The sequence below is a fragment of the Martes martes genome (assembly GCF_963455335.1).
Source record: "Martes martes genome assembly, chromosome: 8".
Lineage (NCBI taxonomy): Eukaryota > Metazoa > Chordata > Mammalia > Carnivora > Mustelidae > Martes > Martes martes.
This window is the reverse complement of record NC_137895.1, coordinates 27,421,595-27,443,574: the sequence shown is the minus strand read 5'-3', so window position 1 is coordinate 27,443,574 and position 21,980 is coordinate 27,421,595. Positions and strand designations below refer to the sequence as shown.

The 21,980-nt window shown below is 34.7% G+C and overlaps 1 protein-coding gene across 1 annotated transcript in view; it reads right to left on the bottom strand.

Moving 5' to 3' along the window:
- EEA1 (early endosome antigen 1) overlaps window positions 1-21,980 on the bottom strand; it is a 118,132-nt gene that overhangs the window by 31,389 nt on the left and 64,763 nt on the right. The window contains exons 12-18 of the mRNA XM_080809928.1: window positions 21,173-21,511; window positions 14,940-15,089; window positions 13,092-13,211; window positions 6,508-6,711; window positions 3,825-4,025; window positions 2,660-2,773; window positions 1,305-1,460 (exon numbers count right to left, since the gene is read on the bottom strand). Coding sequence (XP_080666054.1) covers window positions 1,305-1,460; window positions 2,660-2,773; window positions 3,825-4,025; window positions 6,508-6,711; window positions 13,092-13,211; window positions 14,940-15,089; window positions 21,173-21,511 — 1,284 coding nt within the window. The remainder of the gene's footprint in view (window positions 1-1,304; window positions 1,461-2,659; window positions 2,774-3,824; window positions 4,026-6,507; window positions 6,712-13,091; window positions 13,212-14,939; window positions 15,090-21,172; window positions 21,512-21,980) is intronic.

The window sequence follows — 21,980 nt, the reverse complement described above, 5'->3', positions numbered from 1 at the left end:
AATTCTTGGTTTTGCATCTTTAAATTCTTGGTTTAAAGATTCCTGTTCTTTATAGCATAGTTTCTGTCCCATACACATACATATCGTACATATAACTGTGTATACTTTTACAAATTTACAAAATCAAGCTGTTGAGTGTAAAAAGTTTAAGTATCAATGAGCAATGCATTTTCTTATATAGTTGTAATAATTTTGTACCCTAAGTATTTTATAAACCAATCTAGGTACTGTGGCTCTTATTCAACACTTACACTGGATATTGGATGTAACTGTAAAATTCTGTAACAAATAACTAAATAAAACACATGGAATACTTCCTAAAATAACTACCAAATGTTAAAGATCTGATAATCACAACAGACACTACTGGTTCTAAGTAACTATTTGTAAAAGATACCAAAGAGAATTCTCATTAGATGCTTTTCAATAAAATGGTCTCTCTGTTCTTTTCAAACATTACAAAAAGTAATTTGTCATTATTATTATCACTGGCCATAATAAAAAGAAAAAGAAACCCATAAACAATTTGTATACATACAACATTCTTCCATGTTGTATCGGTGTTGATATACACATATATATTCAATAGGTCTACAGAAGTGTTTCATCTGATTGTGAAGGTATAGTGTGTGTGTGTGTGTGTGTGTGTGTGTGTATACACATACACATATATATATACATATACATACATACATAAATTTGAGAAATATTTGTTTAATTGATAGTAGATCCCATTTAAAGGACAAAAACTCACGTCAAATCCTCTTCTGATAGGTCTAGTCATTTAACCTCTTTAGTAAATCAACATTTTCACTTGGAATTGTGCTAAAGTAAGAAGCAATTTACTACAGAATAAACTTATTATCAAACTAAAAACAAAATGCAAAGGGTATAAATGTAAAGTTTAAAGAAGGAAGAAGTCTGGTCATATGTATATATATTGGAATAAGGAAGTAAGGAGATAAGAATAATGGAACAGAAGAGGCTTCATAACAACAACAGAATGATAAGTTCCTTATAATTACAGAGTAGATTCCTGGTTCATTGTTTCTTTGAAATAGTTACACATTACAAAGGAACCACTATACATGTTAAAACTGCCATTTGTAAAAGCCACCCATTAATGAAGAAATAAAATTAAAGATGGAATTCAAAATTAAGACCTGAAAAATTACATGTAATTTCAAGTTTTATATGACAACTTCACCCTTGTTTGCAAACTTAAGATCCTCAATTCCTTCTATGTTATCAGTTTCCATTACTACAGCAGAAAATACAGGTTCATTCAGTATTTTTATACTAACCTTAATTTGACCTTCTAATTCTTCATTTTTTTGTTCTAAAGAGAGGTGTTTCTCTTTATATTCTTTAAGGTGACTTTCCAGCTGACTGCAATGATCTTGCTTATCCTGCAACTTTGCAGTGACCTGATCCAACTGAGTAGTGATCTTACTTAACTCCTATAAGAAAAGTACAATTGAAGAAAACTTTGTAAGGTTTACTATATTGTATGCCTAAATGTTTCACCAAAGTAAAATTGAAAACTCTAATTTTATTTAAGAAACTACTGCAGTAAGACTAGATAAAAGTCTAATGATGAAGCAGAGGTTATATTTACCAGTACGAAGACCTGAACTGAGACTGTACACAGCATGAGATACTAAGTTTATATGCAAATTCACTCAATAACTTTTTCTAGGAAGAGTTATTTTAGGAGCCAAAAGATACAACAGAATATTAAATAGGCCAATTATAAAATAACACTTTTATATTATAATTGTTTTCAATGTTCAAGATGCCATTTCAAAAAATAACATTTAAAAACAGTGACCACATCTATGAACTTGTTCATTTGTAGATTCTAAAAGCACTGAAAGAACAAAATACAAATTACTAGTAAATCCACCACCCACAAATAACCACTATTAATGTTTTGATAAGTTTCCTTTTAATCTTTTCTGTGTATATCAATCTTTTGATTTATACTTTTAAAATAGGAAGAGAACCTCACTTTACATACTGTTTTATTATAATCTTTAACATAACAATGCATCATCAAATTGTGGTATTATTTTCTAAAATACTGTATTTGCATAAATTTCCATTTTGTTCAATCTAGACCACTTTTTAGCCAAATGTCCTATTTTAGATTCTTAGATTGCTACTAAGGTTTTCTGCATTTTATTAACAGAAATGCAAATAGCATCCTAAAAACTATGATTATTCCCTTAGGATAAAGAACTAAAAGTGAGCTAAAAAATGAATCCCAAAGTTCTTGAAATATATTGCCAAACAGCTTTCCCTATGACCGTTAAAAGGTTGAACTAGCATATACAATCACCAGCAATGTATAAAGGTGGCTTATTCTTCTACACCATCTCCAAACCTTCCAGTGTTACAACACACACATCCTACCTCGATACGGTCATATTCTGTTACTGTCTTAATTTACAATTGATTCTTAATGAACCTCAACATTTGCTAACATACTTTTGATCATTTACTTTTTTGTAGGTTCTGAACTCAGGGAGAAATCAAAGGGAATAAGCAAGTTGATCATGACATTAATAAAACTGAGTATCATTTTTATACATGTTTGCAATTAATTCATCTACCAAAACATTAGGTTATCGAATGAAACTGCATCAGGTTCACTTACCTGCTGTTTATCTTGTAATGCATTTTGGGCTGTATCCAAATGATTCTGAAGATCTGCTCTCTGAGCAGTTTTTGCTGCTTCTGCTGATAGCAGTAATTCAGTCTTCGCTTTAATCTGTAGCAAAATCGACCAGTCATTTAATTTGTAGTTAGTTCTCGATTTCCCAGTGCTTGAACATACATGGCTTTTGTCACTAAATTATTTTTAAAATTAAGTCCTTCGGCAAAAAACATAAGGATTAAGGCATTGAAAAGTAAGTATATGATTATCCCCCAAACAGGAACATGTAGGAGAAAAGACTCCTAATAATGTTTGGATAAACGATGAAGTTTATCATGATACACATGATGATATATATGTCCCTACATGACACCAAAATACTTCTCCCTCTCTCAAACTGGACATCCAAATATTGGGTTATCACATAACTCATATAACAAATAATTATATTTTGAATATGAAGAAATATGTATCCTCTTCCTCCAAGTTAATAACTATCCCTGTTGAACTATTCTATATTGCTTATTTTCAATAGAATTATTTTCCTAAAATAAAGAAAATCAAGGTTTAGAAATATTTCGATTACTTTCTTTCTATAGTATAGGATAAGAAACCAACAATGAGAATGGAAAAAGAAATCTGTTTTAATTACCATCCCATCATTAATTCATTGAACAGGCATCTATATTGGCCTCTGAAAGAATGTATACGAAAAATACATAACGCTACATACATAAAAGTATTTTTTTAAATCAAACCTTTAAAGTAAAATCTAAAAAATCAAAGTCAAGAAGTATTTAACATAGAAATCTAATGGTATAATATCAAATGACTTTGAACTTCAGAAACAACAATAAGGATTTCATAGAAAAAAAGAAAAGCAAAAAAATCTAGCAGTTTCAGAAGGTAGGGTTTGCCAGAATAAAGGAAAAAAAAGGCAAACATGAAAGCTCAATAAACTGTCTAGATACAACCTTTATTCAATTCATATTCCTACTGTTTTTCCATTAATAAACAAGGTAGAGAGAGGCAGAGAGTGGTGGGGGATAGGGGGAGACAGAAAGAGAGATTCAAGGAGAAAGAAACAGAATTTATAACATTTGATGGTCTAAAATAGGTGTTTTATTCAGACAAACTCACATTAAATTGCATAATTCAATATTACCTGTATATCAAGCTGGGAAACCTTCTCCTTGCTCTCATTTAATTGACTAGTCAATTCACTGACACTAGTTTCTAAGGAAAGAACATGGTCTTGTGCAGCTCTAAGATGTGCCTTCTGCTCTTGCACTTGGTCGTGCAAATTCTCCTGGGCTTGTTTATGGCTTTCTGACTGATTCTTCAGCTTCTCTGTGAGTTGAGTTACCTATCATACAAGCAAGACTCTAATTATGAAGATGACAAATGATATAATAAGAACTAAAAAAAAATTTTTTTAAGGCCCATGAGAATATTAAAGTGCTCTACGATAGGTTATCTCATATTTTCTTCAAGAAAATTTATTCACATCTTTCCAAAAATAAGCAATCTCTCAAAACTATAAGAAAACAACAATTAATTCAGATTCCTATTATTTTTAAAACCATCTCTACTGAGCTATAATTTACACGAAATAAAATTCACCCAATTTAATTGCACAGCTTGAGGTTTGATAAATTACACACTCATTTAACCACTGCCACAATCAGATGGAGAACATTTCAATTACCCCAAAAGCTTTACTCATGCCCCTTTGCAGTCCGTACCCTCCACTCATCTCTAGCCCCAGACAATCACTGGTCTAAGTAATAAGAGTTCCTTATATATTCTGAATATTTCTGAATTGTCAGATATATGTACTGCAAATATTTTCTCCCAGTCTGTGCCTCGGCTTTTATTTTTGTAATGGCACCTTTTGAAAAGCTAACATTTCAATTTAGATGAAATCCAATTCATCTGATGTTTCTTTGGTGTACTTTGCTTAGAGTTCACTGAGGTTTTTGAATCTATGGATTCATATTTTTAATCAATCTGAAATTTGTTTCAGCCATTATTTCAATAACTATTTTCTCCTCCCCACCCTGTCACATCAATTACATGTATGCTAGATTACATGATACTGTCCCACAGTCACTAAAACAGAGTTTTTTGGTTTTTGGTTTTTTGAGGTTTTTTTTTTTAGCCCAGCCTTTTTTTCTCTCTCTGGTTCATTTTGGACAGTTTCAATTGCCTTGTCTTAATGTTCACTAACTGCACTTTCTACTTGGTTAATTTATTAAGCCCATATATGTGTGTGTATATATTTATATTTATATATGGAACTAATAAACATATGAAGTTCCACTTAATTCTTTATCATTTTCACTTCTATTTCCATTATTATAGTTTTTCCTTTATAGTAATAAGCATATTTTAAGAGTCATACATGTTTTCTTCTTTGAATGTCTAGTAATTGTTTTATATTTATGATAACAAGTCTTGGTTTTGTTGTCTTCTTTCAGAAATGTTTAGTTTTGTTCCAGCAGGCAGTTAACATACCTGTGATCCAGCTGGATCATTCTGAGGCTTCTTTTTATGCTTTGTTAGATCAGGTGTACACTAGCTTTTACCCTAGGGCTAGTTTAGCTTTATCCTAAGATCTGACATTCCCAGGGTTTCTACTAAATGTCCCCAAAGCATTGAACCACATCTTTATTCTCTTTCTGGATTTGAACATCTCCTAGCCCTGATCATTTTTCCGTTTGCAGCCTCCTAATGATTGGTCACTGCCTGGCCTCATGAAGCTCCACCACATGAATGCTAAGTTGAGCGGTCAGCTAAAGGCTCAAGTGGATCCCGTATACAGATTTCTGGGGCTGCTTCTCTCCACTGTTCCCCCCTCTCGGATATTCTGCCCCACAAGTGTCAGGTGCCTCAACTTTTCTGAACTTCAGTATCTCACTCCTTAGTTCAGTGAGACCACTGTGCTTTACTTGGATTCCCCGAACCTGTGCCTCTGTCTGGAAGATGTCTCCCGGTCAAAAGCTGGAATGATCGAAAGGTTCACTTCCCTTGCTTCTCTTCTCTCAGGAATCAAAGCCCTGCACTGATTGTTATACAATATCTGAAAACAGTGGTTTTACACATTTTTTTTCTACTGTTCTAGTCATTTATGGTGAAAGGACTAAAGACATATCAGTTACTCCAACATGATAGGAAGCAAAGTACATAGATTTATTTTTATTTATTCTTTTAAAAAGAACTAGAAAAGTGGCATTACCTATTGAGATTTTATTTTACTGTTTTCTCATTTAGATAATTATAACTCTCTTATTGGACTTTTCTTCAAAAAAAGCAATTATAAATTCTATATAAGCAACTTATCAAAATTATCATTAGCTCCGTATTCCAAAGACATATAATGACCAAAATATAAGTAACTAGTAAGTCCACATATTAGCTAATAGTAACAACTAACTTGATTAGTACTTTCAGTTTATAAATATATTTTATAATAAATATGTTCAGTTTATAAATACTCATTCTTTTTTTAAAACATCACAAAATATCATGAAGCAAGAATGCATTATTAATAACATCTCTACTTTTCTAATGAGCTGACAAGGTAAAATGATTTACTTGTGGTCACACAGGTAATAAGTTTTGTGCTGGAACATGAAATGAGATTTTCTTTGTCAAAGTATGCTAACTTACTTTTACTATAATAGCAACCCATCTCTAAGGTAAATGAGATGGTAGTTGTCAAAAGAACATAATATTTTAAAAGTACTAATAATAACCAGAATGAAGAGTCATTTAAATAAAGCACTTAGTAAGATTTAGAAAGATAAAAATCAGTTTTAGAAATAGAATACATTGGACATGCTTACTTGCTCCTGTAAGGTATGGTTTTTTTCTTGTAATTGGTTAAGAACAGCAGTCTCTCCTTCACCAGCCTGAATTTTTGCATAAAGATCTTCTCTTTCTTTTTCTAGTAAGGAAATATTTTCTTTACTTTTCTGTAATAAGGCTTCAAGGTTCTGGATCTTTTGGTCCTTATCACCAATTTGACGTAGTACTTGTTCTAAATCATTCTGTAAAGAAGTGAAAACTACTAACTTAAGGATAGAGAACTTAAAAAGTTATTCTTCAAACAAAATGATTGATAATACATTTTGCAACTCAAACTCTTAGTCTTAACATTTTTTAACTACTTATTACATTTAACATGGTAAACTTAAACAACTAGAACTATATATTCAATAATATAAACCTATATTATTGATAATAAATTAGAATTTAATTCCTAAAAACAACCTTCAATTAATCACATTATTATTCTAACACTTGAACCTCACTGCCCACACTACTCCTCCTCTTCTTTAATCCACGGCAGACTCATGGGACTCTCCTTATTGCTTATCACACCAGGCACACCCACTGTAGGGCCTTTGCACTGTTTTTTCTGTCTAGAATACCTTTCCCACAAAATCACATGGCTCATTTCCTCTCCTTCAAACGTTTGTTCAAATGTCACCTACTCCATCATGCCTACCCTAACCATTACATTTAAAATTGCAGCCTTTAGGGGCACGTGGGTGGCTCAGTTGGTTGAGCATCGGACTCCTGATTCTGGCTGAGACCAGATCTCAGGGTCATGAAACTCAGCCCAGCATTAATAATCTGCCTCAGCAGGCAGTCTGTCTCTTTCCCTCACCCTCTACCCCTCCTCCTACTCATGAGTACCCTCTCTGTTAGTAAAATAAATAAATCTTTTAAAAAATTAAAATATAAAATAAAATTGCAGCCACTCCAATACTCCTTCTCTTGAATGTTTTTTTTCCCTTTCCATAGCACTTAACTTTTAACACACTAAGTAAATTACTTACTTTTCATGTTTATCAGTTTCCCTCCACCCCCTCACTAGAATGTACACTCCACAAAGGTAAGGATTTTTGTCTGTTTTACTCACTGATGTATGCAAGCTCTCTAAGATATTTGTTGAATGAACAGAACAATAAAGGATTGCACTCTAACACACGTATACTCATGTGTGTGAAGGCTTACTTCAATACTCCAGTAGGACTCTTATATTGATATACATCAAGGGATTCCTCTTCTTTTACTTTACCAAGGGCCTAGTGTTACACAGAGCAGGGTGCATCAGCCCACATCCAGAACAATGCCCATTAATATTCTGGAGCTATCTAACCCACAGCCTTTGGCTCTGCCTCCATCATTCTAATACAGCCAGAGAGAACTTCTCCCTAAACCAGGCCCTAACCTGGCCCTCTGCAAACCTTACAGTACCCCACACTACCGTGCTCAGATCGAGTCAGCAACCACCTGGTACTCTCAACAATTTGCACCAATACTGCACTATTTGAGATCACTTTCAAACATGTTTCTCCTCTAAGTTTTAATCACAAAATGATGAAAGGCAACCTAACCCATCTGATCTCATTCTCTACTTCTGCCACTAATGACCCCTCTCTCCACATCCCACTCATCTTCTGGAACCACAGCTCCAGGACTAAGCTTTTTTCCAGAATAGTCACTCTATTTCCAAGTCAGAAGTGAAATTTGGTTCACCCTTTACAGAGGCTGATTCCCCCTCAACACTCAGATATGTAAGAGCCATTCTGCTGGGCAAGCAAGGGAGGCTGACTCCTTCCTGGTGTTTCACCCCATAACTCTCCCCATCATGTAAAAGCTTCATGCTGCTTTGGGGAGTATGTTATTCATGTATTCTATACTCTATTCTGTTTTGCTCTCATCTATAATTCCCTACCTCATCCACTGAAGACTTGAGACCTGATTTAGTTTTTCTCTCAATCCCAATTTCTGCCAATTTCTGGGAAATACAAAATATACAAAGAATTAAGAGCACAGCCTCAACATTCATATCATCTTAATCCCTGTACCCTTACTCATTTTATTCAATCACTCACATGTAGGATCTTATAACCACTTGAAATTGTTCCAGATGAAAATTTCAACTGTCCAACTACTCTGTGACCACAACTTCCTGACCATCTTCCAATTTCATGACCTCATTCCTATTTTTCAATGCCGAACAGACACTGACCTCAACTTTCTTCTAGCATATGTAGCTTATGCTTCATTTCTCTTCCTGAATCTAATATACAGATATGAACTAACCTTAACTATTCTCTCAACTATTCAACATTCTCCTGTTCCTTTCACCTTCAAATTCCCAACAGAGCCACCGGAAAAAAAGCCCAATCCTAGATCAATGTTGCAAACTGCTGACTCCACATCTACATTTCTAAGCACTGTGAGAACAAAATCCTAAACCTTCATAGACTATTGCCACTACAGAGTTCTAGAGTCCAACCTCCATCACATACTCAGAAGCATCTTACCAATCCTTTCACTTGATTAAGGTTCTTACCCTCAAATATCTGCCTCAACAACTACTTAAAAGCTTCAGTATTCTCTCCAAATTCTTAATATCTGCCTGCCTTTCATTCAACTATTGCCATCTCCAACTTTATCCAAAAAAAGGGGGGGAGGGGGTAAATCTTCTGGGATGATGCACCTTGATTTTCCATCCCCATATCTATAAAGACAGATACTTTCTTTCCTCAAGCTTCAAAGAATATTCTTCAGGGGAGGGTAAGTTCAAATTTACCACCACCCATTTTATCTGTTATCTCATAGCTTTTCAATAACTTATTATTTCTGTAACCTCTCCTTCAGTATCCTCAATTATTCCCTTTCTACTAGTCCCTTTGTCGTAGACTATAAACATGTTCAGGCATCTTTTGTTTTCAAAAACAATTCCCAGAACAAGCCCAACTCATCTCTGCCCAGTCTTTATACAATTCATTTTTAAATTCTAAAAAAGTAATTCAAGGGGCATCTGAATGGCTCAGTGGTTAAGCGTCTGCCTCCAGCTCAGGTCATGATCCTAGGGTCCTGGGGTCAGCCTGGCCTGCATTGGGCTCCCTGCTCAGCAGGAAGCCTGCTTCTTCCTCTCCCTCTCCCCCTGCTTGTGTTCCTACTCTCACTGCCTCTCTCTCTGTCTCTGTCAGATAAATAAATAAATAAATAAATAAATGATCTCTTTAAAAAAATTAATTCAAATTTACTTTTCCAACTCCCTCATCACTCATTTACTCATCAAAACTCAGCCATCTCTATCATTTTATTGAAATTATGTTTAATAAGGTCACTAATTTATTCTTAAAATATACTTAAGAATATATATTTATAATATGTAATTATAGTTTAATATAATGGACATTTTTCACTTATCATACTTGGCATCCCTACTACATGTCCACATTTGAAGTTACTGATTACTTCCAACTCTTGACTCTCCCCAATCTTTTGGATTCTACTCTGCAGGTTCTCCTTAATTACTTTGATTGTTCTCTTTCTTTGGGCTGCTCTTCCTCCACTCGATGCCATTAAGTGCTAGTGTTTCCCAGAAGTCCTATGTTAGCAGTTATCTGTTCTCCTCACTACACTCCCTCCCTGGTAATTGCATTTACCCCATATATAGTGATGTTTCTCACAGCTAATATATATAGCCTGGTCTCCTCCTCTAAGCTTTAAATAAATATATCCTATAGGTGCCTCAGCAATGTCCAAAACTGAACTCATCATACAGCCTGATGAAATGTCCATTTGTCTCAGGCTGACTCACATATTTGATGACACCTCCATCTACCGTGTACCCAGTGTTATCAATCTGGAAGTCATCCTCTTTCTCTCTCATTCCCTACAACTATTAAGTCCTACTTATTTTACTGCCCAAGTATTAATCATATTTGCTCTTTCAACAATTGCTTGAACTAAGGCATTATTATTTTCATCTAAACTATTGCATATTATTAGTCTTTTAACTGAACTCCTGCTTCAGAATATTCCCTCTGAAATCCACCTTTCACAAAACTACAACAATGACCTACTTAAAAACCCAATCTGGCCACAGGAGTTCTATCTCAAGACCTCCTATACCTTTCTATCTTCAAAGATAAATGTCACACAAGACCTTCTATAAACTTAACTCATGTCTAATGCTCTGGCCTCCTCTCTAACTAAACTCTAAATTATTCTTTAAGCTCTAGCAAAACCTAACAGTATAGTTCATATCAGCTTCAGTATCCTTGTCCTTTTAATTTCTACTTGGAATATACTTACTATAATCATCTTCACAAACACAGAAACATCTACATATCCTTTGCAACTCAAATTGTCACTTTTAATAAGTTTCCAATGACTGTTCTTTTCCAGACTCTTGAGTTAGATAATTGCCCTTTGTGATGCCATAATAATTTTATATACGTATCTACACCTAGAATGACACTGATTACACTTCCTTTTTAGGGGTTTTAAGGACTTTTCATGTTTCTGTAAGTAGAGACTGACTGGCTTCTTCAACATCCTTTTCTTCTTCTTCCCCAGGGAATGAAAATTTAACTGGAAGTTTAGAATAAGGAACTAAAGCATGTTCAACTCAGCCCCTTGCTCTACCTTCAGGCCAAGAGACAACCTGCCTCTAAGAAGTTGAATGACTCATTTCCAGCTGTGACTGGATGAATAAATTTAATTCTGGGATACACTATAAAAAAGCACATTTGGCTGCAGACCCATGCTAAATTCTTTACCTCAGTCTTACTACTCTATTTCTTTGCTACTCTTTACAGTAAAACTCCTAGAGTTATCTATATTCATTGTATCAAACTCTCTCTTTCCATTTTCTCTTGAACACTTTCCATCAGGCTTTCATACCTCCTCTATCCAAGTTGCTTTTATCAATGTCATCAATGACCTCCATGTTGCCAAGCCCAATAGGACTCTCAGTCTTCATCTTGTTTGACCTCCATCCTAACTACCCAGGCCAAACTTCTTGGAATCATCCACTTCTCTCTATATATCCCACATCAATCTATCATAGAGGCTATCATACATATGATAGAGGCTATCATACATAGCCTCTAACCAGTTCTCACTACCTGTGCTGCTTCCACTCTGATCCAAGCCATGTATCATTTCTTATCTGGATCACCGTAGTAGTCTCTTAGCTAATTTCTTCGCTTATACTCATGTGTCCCCACAGTGTACTCTCAGAACCCTTCAATGATTTCTCACATCACTCACAAGTAAAATCCTTAAATGATCTATGAAGCCTTACATGTTCTCATTCTTTGTGGTCTCCATGACTCTGTGCCCCTCTTACCCTTCTCACCATTCATACCACTCCAGCCACTGGCTTCCTGTTATTTCTTAGACATGCTCCTGCTTCAGGGCCTTTTAATGTACTGATGCACTCTTTGATATCCACATGCCTCACATTCTCCTCTCCTTCTAGTCTTTCATCTTCTCAAAGAGGCCCTCACTGCCAATCCTATCTAATACTGCAGTCCCACCTCCAGCCCCCCCAGATCTTTCCTACTCCCTGTTCTTTTTCATCTCCATAGCACTTAACCGTGAGAGCAGAAAGCTTTGTCTATTTCATTTGCTGCCACAGCCACAAAATCACTTCCTTGGCTTAGAGTAGACATTAAAACACATTTGTTGACTGGATAAACAAAAAAAAACAAGTAAATGAGTACAATATTTTTATCTCTATCCACCTAACTCCCACCCCATTCTCCAAACTCAGAATGGTAAGAGACGTATTCCTTACAGCCTCCTTTAAATTCCAACATTGTTTCTATGTGCACATCATTAGATTGCCATTTTCTAGAAGGCAGGCACTGTGTCTTACTCATCTCTTTATTTTCAGTGTTTACCACAGTGCCTGACATATAGTGCTCAATAATATTCAATGAATTAATCAAAGATTGAAGAAATAAATGAATGTCAAAGTCAAATTCATTTCATTTCAAATTCATTTCAAACACTTGGGCACCCTCTTCCCCTCACTGTAACAAAACAAAAATTTTACTCCTTTCAATCTTTTAAGCTATACTATAGAATCTGTATAAATGTAACCCAATGACTTATATTTTTTATACCTACAATTCCAGTGTTCACATGATAGCTCGGAAGTAGGGAAAGACATGACCAAAAATTATTAATGTCTACTGTAAATACAAAATATTCTTTTTAACTGGGCTAAATTAGGAAATTTTATTTGCATTTTTAAAGTTTTTTAAATAAAGTACTTTTAAAAATAATAAGCAATAAATAATTTATTTTGTATATATAATTTAATAAATATATTTTATTTAAATAGGTCAATTTAGTAAAGAAATTTAATAAAATTTAAATGTTTTATACAAGTCTACTTATAATAATAAATCTAGTTATGATAATTTTAAAATAGAAAATTTCAACATAGCAATTAAAAGGAAAAGATTTTCTGATCATCCAGACACTAAAAATTATCAAAGCCCTTCATAATCAAGTTTTTCACATTATCTCGTTTTATAACAGAAGAATAATGATTTGGTTAATTTCTATTTAAAAGGCTAATATTTCACATACTAATATTTACCTGAGCTTCTCGAAGTTTTGCTGTAGTGCTTTGCTGAAGAGCTTGTTGTTCTTGATGCTGTTGCTTCGTTTTATCTAATTGATGCTGCAATTCTGTAGAATTTGTTACTTTTTCCTTCAACTTAAAAAAAAATTGTAGATTGTCACCTCACAATTTAAAGGCATAATGCTATCATTCATAAGTATCTGGCATTACACTCTGGAAGACAGTATGGAGGTTCCTCAAAAAGTTGGAAATAGAGCTACCCTACAAGCCAGCAATTGCACTTCTGGGTATTTATCCCAAAGATACAAATGTAGTGATCCAAAGGGGCACCTGCACCCCAAGGTTTATAGCAGCAATGTCCACAATAGCCAAACTATGGAAAGAGCCCAGATGTCCATCAACAGATGAATGGATAAAGAAGATATGGTGTGTGTGTGTGTGTGTGTGTGTGTGTGTGTGTGTGTATATATATATATATATATATATATATATGAATATTACTCAGCTATCAAAAAATGAAATCTTGCCATTTGCAACAACATGGATGGAATAGAGGGTATTATGCTAAGTGAAATAAATCAATCTAGAGAAAGCCAGTTATCATATGGTCTCACTGACATGTGGAATTTAAGAAACAAAACAGAGGATCATAGGGGAAGAGAGGAAAAAATAAAACAAGACGAAACCAGAGAGGGAGAAACCAGAGAGAGAGGAAACTGTAAGAGACTCTTAATCATAGGAAACAAACTGAGGCTTGCTGGAGGGGAGGTGGGTGGAGGGATGGGGTAGCTGGGTGATGGACATTAAGGAGGGCATGTGATGTAATAAGCTCTGGGTACTATTGAATCACAGACCTGTACCTCTGAAACCAATAATACATTATATGTCGTTAATAAAAAAAAAATCTGGCATTACTTCAATTCTCAAAATTCTCAAGTCTGAAGAAAAAATCTAAATTCAGACAATATATAAAATCAACTTTAAAAGCAGTATCTCATTCCTTATGGAATCTTAATCTCATGATTATAAAACTATTCCCTAGGAATAGACTCTAATCCTAAGAACACAATTCTTTCCCTAGGTTGGCATTTAGTTTATTACTGCTTTTTTGTATAGTAGTAAGATCAAGGAATTGATTACATACAGATTATTTGTAACAATAATCTAAACCACAGTATCAGTATTTGTTTTTTTTTTTTCCTATAATATACTTATTTACTTACTGGAAAAGAATGGGTTATCTATCATCTCTAAGATTCTAGATCTAGAAGAAAACCAGTTGATGAAGTTATAGATTTTACCTCTCAGTGTTTGTTCAATTCTAGTGGAAGGCATAATTTAATTATAACTTCTACTTTAACCAAATAATAGTCACTATTTTTGACAACTGCATCTTTAATTACCATAGCATTCAATCATATGCTTAAATTGCAAAAGTGAAAATCTTTAAATGCCAACTCAAAGTTTATATGCACCAAATATGTGTCATTAAAGATCCTCACCAACTGTGTTCATGTTTCACTGTTTTACTGGGAAATTGTCCTTCCTGGGCAGGAAGACTCCTCCCCTTCAGCAGCCTAATAAAGGTTCACCCCCAGAGTCTTTCTTGCCTCAAGCTAAAAGAGTAGTCTTCTCAACACATTTTAATTGAGACTTTAGAGAATACAGTCACAACAAAATGACCTAATTTGGTTAATAATAAGTAGGATGTTTTTAGTGGGGAGAAATAAATGTCACAATTTAAAGTAAAAATGTCTAATTAAAGCTCTTAACAATTAAAAAATTGGACCATAAATCTACTTAAGATGCCTCAAATCTATCAATAAACTTGCTATTATAAAGTAACTTGAAATGTTAGCTTACCTGTTCTTCTAAACGAGAAAGTTTGAGCTGTAGATCAGCCACTTGTTGTTCTTTATCCATCAACTTTTCACTTGAAAGTTGTCTCTGTTCCTTTAGCCTACCATGAGCTTCACCTAGCTGGCGCTCTGTCTCCAGAAGTTTGGTATGTAACTTTAAAAAAGAAAAAAGAAAAGTTTGTGTAGTACATATGCGAGAACCTACACACACTGATCACCACCATGACCTACCTACTTTCTAAACAATGTTTTCTTTTTTACCAATATAAGTATAAATCTTAATTTTCATGTATTTGGGAGGAACCTAAGATTCAGCTGAATTTTAATCACATAAATTATGATGGCTCACATAAAACTGAATAAACATCACAATTTTGGGGCTTTTTGTTCTCTTAAACAAACACAGACAAAAATACAGTGGACCAAAGGCTCTTGTTTGGACTTGAGTGTCAGAATCACTTGAGGAGCTTAAAACAGTAAAATAAAATTTAAAAATCTGGATGCTCAAGGCAGGTAGGTGGCTTAGTCAGTTAAGCTTCTGACTCTGGATCTCAGCACAGGTCTTAATCTCAGGGTCATGAGTCCAATTAAAAAAGAAAAAAATGAAGACAGTCAAGGTACACACTCAGACCTATTCCACAGTATTTTTTTTTTTAATTTCATAGTGATTCTTGTTTTTTTCATAATTACAAACCACTACAATTAACTTATTATATTTGGATATTGAATAGAGCACAAAGCATTCCCAAATTCTCGAATTAGCACATAATTTCTAAATAAAAGAGAAGAAAGAGTATTTTTGTTTAAATATTAGGTGTCCCTCATTCATTAACTTTAAAATTCCTACCCAGTTAAAACTAAAGGTGAGATTTCCCCTGAAACTAAGAACTATCACTCTCTTAAATTCTTTATTTTCTTTAATACTACCAGAAACAGTAGTCAGTTTCTCTTGGGGGAGGGGAAATTCCCATAAAAAAAGAAAAAACTTTGTATTAATTTCAGAAGAATAACTGCACAAGTGCTGGGAATATGAACAAAAATGAGCTATATGATATTTTTAAAAAGTTGCAAGACATTTGGCAAGGTTTACACACTAAGAGTGTTCCTAAACACCAGTCTCATAATACATGCAAATGCAAGTACCTCAGCAAAATTAAAAATTAATAACAAACATTCTGTACAATTGTTTTCAATCAAAACTATTCATTTTAAATGCAAAAATATTAACAACCTATAGTCTCTGTGTCATATTTATACTTATATATACTACACTTACATTTTTTTTCCATAAAAATTCATAGTTGGTCAGGATAAAGCAAAGTTCTTTTATTTTTTTTTTAAAGATTTTATTTATTTATTTGTCGGAGAGAAAGAGCACAAGCATGGGGATCAGCAGGCAGAGGGAGAAGCAGGCTCCCCACTGAGCAGTAGCCCAACACAGACCTCTATCCCAGAACCCTGAGATCATGACCCGAGCCGAAGGCAGACGTTTAACTGACTGAGCCACCCAGGCGTCCTAGGATAAAACAAAGTTCTATCAGAAAAGTGGACACCCACTATTTTCTTATGCTATGAAACAATCTGTGGCTATTAGAATACACTCTATCTTTAATAAAGAAAACCAAAGTTAATTTTTAAAGTAAAAAACATGTTTCCATCTAACTAAAACAAGAATTGGTACCAGTTAAAAAGAAAGCATTTATTTTATTCTTGTCCTTAGCCAGCACTCTAACATCTTTCTATTTTTTTAATTTATTTTTCTTTTTATTCCTCTTCTTTTTTTTTTTTTTAAAGATTCATTTATTTATTTATTTGACAGAGAGAGAGAGAGCCCAAGTAGGCAGAAAGGCAGGCGTGGGGTGGGGGGAGCAGGCCCCTGCCGAGCAGAGAGCCCTATGCGGGGCTCTATCCCAGGACCCTGAGACCATGACCTGAGCCGAAGGCAGAGGCTTAACCCACTGAGCCACCGAGGTGCCCCTTTATTCCTCTTCTTAATACGTAGTGGATTAGCTCTACAAAGTAAATCCCAAACCTTCTCCTTCATACTACAATAATTAGGCACAATCTTGATATGTAAAAGCAAATGAGGCCTTCAAGATTAATTCGTATTTCAAACACCCAAATTGCATGATCTCTTACAAACAGGCATCATCCATGTCTAGTTCTTAAACTTGCTGGATAAGAATCTCCGGCTTATGAAGAGACACAAACTCCAGTTATAAAATAAGTCACAGAGATGAAGAGTATAGCAAAGCAAATGCGGTTAATAATACTGTAATAACAAGGCAGAGTGACAAATGGTGACTATACTCACTATGATAAGCATTCAGTAATGTACAGAATTGTCAAATCACTAGTTGTACATACAATAGAAGAATCTCCTGGTATCACTGTTAATGCACATATAATCAGACTCCTTCCATGTAAGTTTAGATTTAATACATTTTTTCTAAATCCCAGAAACCCATGTTTTCCTAATAAGAATCAGGTGATGTTCAGCTTCAGAAAACCTTAGAAATCACTTGCCAAAAAGTAACACTTCAAAGAGCAGCAGTTTTCAAATTCAGCTGCATAATATAATTACAGGGAAAACATTTGAATATGCCAGTGCCCAGGACTATGTCAGAGATTATGATTTAATTGGACCAAGGGTGAGGCCTTCATACTGTTAATTTTTTTAATTTAAATTAAATTTAAATTAATCTCCCCAGGTGATTCTAATGTGCAGACAGAACTGAGAACCAAGCAAATTAAAGAGAACTATTGTTCTGAAGTGTAGATTTACCAAAGGGGTAAGAAAAAGGGATGTGTACTATAAATAACTTTGTCATTCAATACTATACAATTCCTGATAAATCCCTGATCTTTGATTTAAAAAAAAGAATCTCAAAAAAGGGTGTCTAAGGTTGGGTGCAGGCCAAAATTACTTAAAACAATGATGTCTATACCATTTTAGAGTAAACATGTTGAAGAAAAAGAGGTTAAATCAAGAGTAAAAATAGTAAACGCTGGAATTATTAATAGAATGGTCTACCCTAAAATCACAATCATTTTGAGATATATAGTATATACTCTAGAGTAAATTCAGTTTGCACACCTATATACATAATTCTTTACTCATTACACTTCTAACGATACTTACTAAGCGCCAAGCCCTACTCTAAATCAAAATATTAACTAATTTAATTCTTTTTTTTTTTTTAATTTTTTTTAAATTTATTTATTTGTTAGAGAGAGAGAGCAAGCACAGGCAGACAGAGTGGTAGGCAGAGGCAGAGGGAGAAGCAGGCTCCCCGCCGAGCAAGGAGCCCGATGTGGGACTCGATCCCAGGACGCTGGGATCATGACCTGAGCCGAAGGCAGCCGCTTAACCAACTGAGCCACCCAGGCGTCCCTTAACTAATTTAATTCTTATATGTACAGCCCTATGAATAAGATTCCATTATTACCCATATTAGAGATAAGCAAACAAGCTCAGGTTAAATACTGTGCCTGAGATCACACAGCTTGTAAGCCACAGAACTGGAACTCAGGCAGCGGGTTTCTAAATCCAATATGCTGGGGCGCCTGGGGGGCTCAATCAGTTAAGTGTCTGCCTTGGGCTCAGGTCAGGATCCAGGGGGCCCAGGATTAAGTACTGAGTCAGGCTCCTTGCTCCATGGGGAGTCTACTTCTCCCTCTCTCTCTGCCCCTCCCCCTCGCTTGTGCTTTTTCTTTTCTCTTGCAAATAAATAAAATCTTTAAAATAAATAATTAAATCCACTGTGCTATTCAAGATGTATGTTAAATAAATTTTTAAAAATTAAAATGATGACACCCAATCTTTTCATTATGTAACATTATTATCTACACATCTGTGGCTATTTTAGAACTGCTCATAAACACAAATATGAAGAATATACACTGCTGGGGCACCTGGGTGGCTCAGTGGGTTAAAGCCTCTGCCTTCAGCTCAGGTCATGATCCCAGGGTCCTGGGATCGAGCCCCACATCAGGCTCTCTGTTCCGCAGGGAGCTTGCTTTCTCCTCTCTCTCTGCCTGCCTCTCTGCCTACTTGTGATCTCTGTCAAATACATAAATAAAATATTTTTTAAAAAAAAGAATAAACACTGCTTTGTCTTTAAGTCCTTTGTTGACAGTTGCCACCATCTACTTTTGTCATACCAAAACGGGTGCTAAGGATACAATGGAGAGCAAAACGAAACCAGTTCATGCCTATACTCTTTAAGGTTAGGAAAAAAAGGTGAGATTCACTTCCATCCTTCCAATAAATATTTGCTGAAAGGGATGCCGGGGTGCCTCAGTTGATTAAGCGTCTGCCTTTGGCTCAGGTCATGATCCCAGGGTCCTGTTATTGAGTCCCACATTGAGCTCCTTGCTCATTGGGGAGCCTGCTGCTCCCTCTGCTTGTGCACTCACTCGCTCACTCTCTCTGACAAATATATAAATAGAATCTTTTTAAAAAATATTTGTTGAAAGTCCTAAGTATAGACACTGACAGAGTATAAAATAAAACCATTTTATGACAAATTTCTCACACTAAGGAGCTCACAGTCCAATGGGAATGGTAGACAATATGCAAGTAAGAAAAAACTAATTAGGGGTGCCTGGGTAGCTCAGTGGGTTAAAGCCTCTGCCTTCAGCTAAGGTCATGATCTCAGGGTCCTGGAATCGAGCCCTACATGGGGCTCTCTGCTCAGCAGGGAGCCTGCTTCCCCTCCTCTCTCTCTGCCCGCCTCTCTGCCTACTTGTGATCTCTGGCTGTCAAATAAATAAATAAAATCTTTAAAAAAAAATGAGTAAGACATGGTCCTTTGCACCCAAAGAGTTCAGAATCTATGAAGAAAGACACATAAGTTATATGATAATATACTATACTGTGACAAGTAAAACAATCAAAATATGTAAGTGCTTAAGCCACCTTTGGGGGGTCAGGAAGGGAGAAATGGCAATGGTCAGCAAACGATTACTAGAGAAGTGACAAGTGAAGTAATCAGTGCATTCATCAAAGAGAAGAGAAATAGGAAGAATATAACAAGCCAAGAAGACAGAAGGACTGATGCCATAAAAGCAAGTATCATAACAGCAATGTCCACAATAGCCAAACTGTGGAAGGAGCTGAGATGTCCTTCAACAGCTGAATGGATAAAGATGTGGTCCATATATACAATAGAATATTACTCAGCCATCAGAAAGGATGAATACCAACCATTTGCACTGACATGGATGGAACTGGAGGGGATTAAGCTAAGTGAAATAAGTCAGGCAGAAAAAGAAAATTATCATATGGTTTCACTCATACGTGGAACACGAGGACATGGGTCATAAGGAATACAGCAGAGGACCATAGGGGAAGGGAGGAAAAACTGAATGTGAAGAAACCAGAAAGGGAGAGAAGCCATGAGAGACTCTGGACTCCAGAAAACAAACCGAGGGTTACAGAGGGGAGGGAGGTGGGGCCATGGGGTAACCAGGTGATGGGTATTAAGGAGGGCACGTGTGGTGATGAGCACTGGGTGTTAAAGACAACTAATGAATCATTGAACACTACGCCAAAAATTTATGATATACTATATGCTGGCCAACTGAACATTTAAAAAAAAAGTGTCAGTATCATTTAAGTGAAAATAGTGGAATATTATCAAAAAAGTGACTAAAGAATTTAATATCCCCCAAATTTCCATTTTTTCAACCAATTTATAATGTTACCTATAAAAAATAAGAACACAGAACTTAATTTAAGTTAGATATTATTATAAAAATAGTTGTATGACTAATTTGGTTTTTTCTTTTAAAATACAGATATTTTTATATTATTGGTTTAACTATAATTATATTTGGAAAATTAAGTAACAAAAAATAAAAGAGAAAAGATAAGAATTTCTAAAGAAGATCAACAATTTAAATTAATTACAATTAACATATGTTAATTACAATTAATATATGTTGAATGCCTACCATTTGCCAGGTATCATCCTAAGCAATTTATAGGTATTAATTTATAAACACTTCACAACAATATTATATGATAGGTGCTAACACCTCTTTCTCATTAAGGAAAATTGAAATGAAATTAAAGGAACTGAAATCTGCTCAAATTTGCCAATTATGAAAATTAAGAGTTAATTCTTTTAAATGACAATATTTTTTTAATGAACTATATTATGATCAAGTAACTATCAAGCACACTAAGAAACCATAGGAGGAATTATAATAAATAAAAGTAACATCTCTTACTTGATTGATTTCACTTTGGAGTTGTAACCCGTGCTGGTCTTTTTCTTCTCTCTGCTGTTGGAGCTGTTTAAACTCAGCCTTCAGATGCTGGTATTTGGTCTCCACTTCAGATAGTTCTTCTTTGAGCTTTTGTGTAGTTTCCCCCTTTTCACCTAGTTCTGCCTGTATTCTCTGCAGGGAGGTTTCAGATGCAGATAATCTTGACTGAAGCTGCTGACAATCTAAGTCTTTTTGATGAAGGCTTGCTTGTATATTCTTTTTACTCACACATTCTTCATTATGTTTCTCCTCTAACTGAGTAAACTCCAGTTCTTTCTTCAGCAACTTTTCAGACAAGTTCTGAAATATCAATGTAAAAATTTCCTTTGCTAATATTTATAATTATTCTAATTATTTAACCTTTATAGTAGTATCAACAAAATTAGTCAAAATTGCAATATAAAAACAGTGAAAATACTCTAGCCCAAAAAGATTAAATTATTACATCCTAACTTATTTTATTATTGGCCCACTTCACTAAGTTCTACAAATGTAACTTAAGAATTACCAACAAAATTTTGACATAAAATGAAACAATGAAATCTAGTAGATTCTTCAGGGTATGGAAGATATTTATATTCTCCCATCTGAGTTGAATACTAAAACTACCTTCTATCATCAAAAGTTATTTTGAGTAACAAAATACAATGGCAATTCTGATTTGGAGTGTTGTAATTTCATAGTTGATAAGAGCTTTAGCATAACAATACTATTCACTGCTTTAGTATGCAGATTCATGATTCTTTATTTTTGTTCTTCTTAATAAAGA